The sequence below is a fragment of the Monodon monoceros genome, unplaced genomic scaffold (genome assembly GCF_005190385.1).
Source record: "Monodon monoceros isolate NGI ecotype Baffin Bay Population unplaced genomic scaffold, NGI_Narwhal_1 Super_Scaffold_22, whole genome shotgun sequence".
Taxonomy (NCBI): Eukaryota; Metazoa; Chordata; class Mammalia; order Artiodactyla; family Monodontidae; genus Monodon; species Monodon monoceros.
In genome coordinates, this window is record NW_021703779.1 from 47,087,514 (window position 1) to 47,091,351 (window position 3,838).

The following is a 3,838-nucleotide window of genomic DNA, read 5'->3' on the forward strand; positions in this document are numbered from 1 at the left end:
CAGTATCTCATAGACTTCTCATGGCATTCTCTAGATGAGGAAATTGAGGCTCAGAGAAGGGAAGTCACTCACCCGGGGTTCCACAGTGAGTCAGTTAGGAATGGTTAGATGGGAGGCCAGGTCCTTCCCTGACACCCTTCTTATTCCCACTCCTCAACTTGAAGTGAAAGAAAGAAAAAGACACCCACCAATTCGAGAGGCAGGGACTTCATTGGGAAAAAGGATCATAGGAACTTTGTGCTGCTTTTTGGGGGGAGGAGGGGAGTGGTTCAGGATGGGTATTTTGATTGTAATTTAGAAGGACTGATGGAATAGAAAGAATCACTGCTGTGTATTGATCAGAGGCCAGAGACCAGGGGCCTAGATGCTGCCCAGCTACTGACTCCCATACCAAGAGTATCTGGAGGGCAGGAGCTCAGTTGTCCTTCTCTTAGACAATGGTTACTGAGGGCCTACTATGTGATCCCTTCTTATCTGTTCAGGCATTTGTTCAAGGATTTATTGAGCTAGGCACTATGCTAGTTGCTGGGGATACAACGGTGAACAAAACAGATATAATCCCCTAGCCCTCACGGAGCTCACATTCTAGTTGAGGAAGACAAGCAATAAATAAGTAGACACATAGAATAAGATAACTGCATATGTACTAAACACAAGGATGGAAGTGCAGTGGCAATTTCGATGGAGACCCACAAGGGCCCCTACCTAAAGTGATCAGGGAAGGTCTCTCAGAGGAGGTGACATCTGAGCTGAGACCTGAAAGATAAGAAACAAGCCAGGTAGAGAGCAGGGGGAAGAGCTGCCAGGCAGAGGGGAAAGCAGATGCAAAAGCCCTGAGGTGGGAGTGCTTGTGGCATGTTTTGGGATCTGAAAGAAGGTGCTGCAGTAAAGTGGGTGAGTAACCTGCTTCACACAGTGTCTGTCAAGGGGAGTTTGGAAAGTCAGCAAGAGCAACGTGCAGGGCAGGGCGTTAAAGGCCTGTTGTCAGCTGGTTATCTCCAGCCCACACTGAGGGAGCCCCTGAGAACTCCCAGAGGTTCCACAACTAGCCCAAGGTCACAAGAGCAGCAAGGGGCACATGTTGCCCATACTTTTATGCTTTACTAATGCTACCTGGTACTGGGCCACAGTCCCCCCAAACCTGAGAAGCCTGGGATGTGGACCCTGGGAGGTCCCAGAGGCTCAACAGCTACTTCAAGTGTTGCCCAGGGGAAGGTACTGCTCTTCCTCCATGGCTCCCGGGCTCAGGTCCACATGGGATGTCCCCAGATGGGGGAGGCCCTGCTGGGCTCCTCAGACACTCAGTTCTGTGCAGTGCAAAGGTCTCTCCAGGCAGTGGCCTGTGGCCCCAGCCTGACCTAGAGCTGCTCCACCTCTGCAAATCCAAGTTCAAGCATCCTGACTTCGCCTCACAAACAACCTTATTAAAGCCCTGCACCTCTGCAGCTCTGCTACAACTGGCTTCTGCCTCCCCCCATCACCACCTTTTTGCTGTCTCCCTACCTACCAGCCCCTCCAGCCCTTCCCTCCAACTTGACCCCCAAGGCCCACCTCTTCCACCTTTGTCTCTCATCAGCACCTTCTACTCCCTCCTTCCCTTGTCCTCCTGCCACATACACCTGGCAAAACCCCAACCTTGGATCAATCCACCATCCCTCTTTTTTTTTTTTCCACTCATACTCCAGAGCTGCCGAACAGTACAGGAGAAAATCACATAAGCAGAAGGCTTGGCTTTACTTTCATGGTCTCCAACCTCAGTTTGGGAAGCAGAAAGACCATAGACTTTGGACTCAAATAGATCTGGTTTGGAATCCTGTCTCTATACTAGCTGTGTAACCTTGGGCAAGTTACTTAATTTCTTTGAGCCTCAGTTTCCTCCCGTACAAAATGGGTCTAATGATACTTACTTCACAGGAGGCTCCTGAAGATGAAATGAAAACCCATGTAAAGCACCCAGTGCCTGGCACAATGTAGGCGCTTGGCAAATGGGAGACTCGTTCTTTTCTCCCATTCCCCCAAACAAACCCCCCTTTTACTGCCTTGCAATCCAGCCCCTTTTTCTTAGAGTGCTCCCTCTCCCATTAGCCTCAGCAGATAGAAGAGAAGAGGGTCGGAAGGATTGAGGGGGCACAGGGGACAGAGAGGAGGCGGGAGGCGGGGGGGCCGGGGTTGAAAGAATTAGACGAAGGCCGAGGAGCGAGGGAAGGGGTTGCGGGTTGAGAAAAGACGAAGGGCTGGGGTGAGCGGGCCGGCCCAGAGGTGGGGCTTAAAGGGCCCGAGAACAAGAACCCGCTCCCAGGCCCATGGCTCGGGCTCCCATGCTTTCTCGGTCACTCACCAGGCCGGGGTTGCGAGCCCTCCAGGTGGTAGGAGAAGCGCAGGGCCCGGTGGTGCTGTGGACTGGGGCCGCAGGGCAAGACCCGGGGGCCTGGAGCGACGCCCAGACTGGCGTCCGAGGGTCCGGCAAACTGGGGATCCAAGAGGCTTCCGAGAGCCGAGCCTGATCCCCTGGGCACCGGCAGTGCAGGCTCCGAGGCTCCAGGGTCCGAGTCGGCATAGGCCGGTGGCGCGGCGCTGGGGGAGTTCGCGGTTGGGTGTTCGGGCTCGGAAGGCCCAGCGCCCCCCGGGGCTCGGTGGCCGTGCATGGTCCGGGCCTGGGCGCGGGGCCCGGGCTCCCCGCTTGGCTCCAGCTCCTGGGGCGTAGGCGCGGGCGGAGAAGGCCCGGCGCCCGGCGGAGCAGCGGCCTCAGGCTCGGGGGGCGGGGCTGCGGGCTCAGCCCCACTGCGGAGACTCGAGCCCCCGGCCCGGGCCCGGGCCAGCAGCCGTGGCAGCGGTGGCAGTACCAGCAGCAGCCGCGGCCACCGCCGCTGCGGTGCCAGGCATCGCCGGCCCGGGCCCCGCGCTGGGAGTGGGCTCGGCGGGGCCGGGGGCCCGCTGGGGAGCGCTGTCTATGCGGCAGCGGCTGGGTGAGGATCGGGGGGTAGCGCTCGGCGCGGGCTCTCTCGTGAGAGGCGAGCCACTTCCGTAGCCCCGGGGCGAGCGGCCGGTCTGTTCCGAGTGCGTGTTCTCTTCTTTCTCCCCAGATGGGAATCGATCTGGGCTCTCCTGGCTGGTCGGAAAAGGTTCTTCCTCCCGCCGCAGCGGAGGCTGGGGGACGGAGGGGAGGAGAGGAGAGGGAAGGGGAGGGAGGGAGGGAGGAGAGGATGGCGGTGGCGGGGGGCGCGTGTGTGCGCCGCGCGCTCGGGCTGGGGGTTTCCCCCTCAGCCAATGCCTCCCGACGATGCTCCAGCGGCGGGGGCAGGGGCACAGCCTGGGCCCGGCTCCGCCGTCCTCCCCAGCCTTGGCCTGGGTCTCCGCGGCGGCGGGCGGGAAGGAGCCCGGGGGAGGGGGGTGGGGAGGCGGGAGCAGTCGCTGAGGCAGCCGCAGCCACAGCGGCGCTGGGACCCAGTTGCCCGGGCCCCGCCCCCTCGCCCGGGATTTGCGCCTGGCCACGCCTCCTCACTTCGGCCGGCCTCAATTCTCACTGCGACCGCCTTCAAGGCACTCCTTCTTCTTAAAAATTCCCCCTCAGCCTGTCTTCCCCATCTCCCCCTGGTCCCGCACAGTCAAGTCTACGGGCTCAAACCCCCAAATCTGCCTTTCTGTCACATCTCAGTTCTGCCTCCCTCTGCTCATCGTTCAATCTCTTTTCCAGCAACCTTTCCACATGTTCCAGAGTTCTAGGGCTTGGCTCGTAGGGGACTTGCCTTTGATACTCTTCACGCAGCTCAGACCAGACCTCATGGTTCTTTACTTCGCCACTCTTTGGCTAATAGCCTCAGTTTCCAGGATTGTCGCA

General features: G+C 59.1%; 1 protein-coding gene across 2 annotated transcripts in view; it reads right to left on the minus strand.

Annotated features, from left to right (window-relative positions):
* Positions 1-3,450, minus strand: part of FGD1 (FYVE, RhoGEF and PH domain containing 1) — a 36,359-nt gene extending 32,909 nt beyond the window's left edge. The window contains exon 1 of one of the 2 annotated variants that reach the window (XM_029240133.1): positions 2,339-3,450. In XM_029240133.1, the coding sequence (XP_029095966.1) occupies positions 2,339-2,645 (307 nt within the window). In that variant the 5' untranslated portion in view covers positions 2,646-3,450. The remainder of the gene's footprint in view (positions 1-2,338) is intronic. The other variant, XM_029240132.1, reaches the window with a different exon arrangement.
* Between the last annotated feature and the right edge of the window lie 388 nt (positions 3,451-3,838).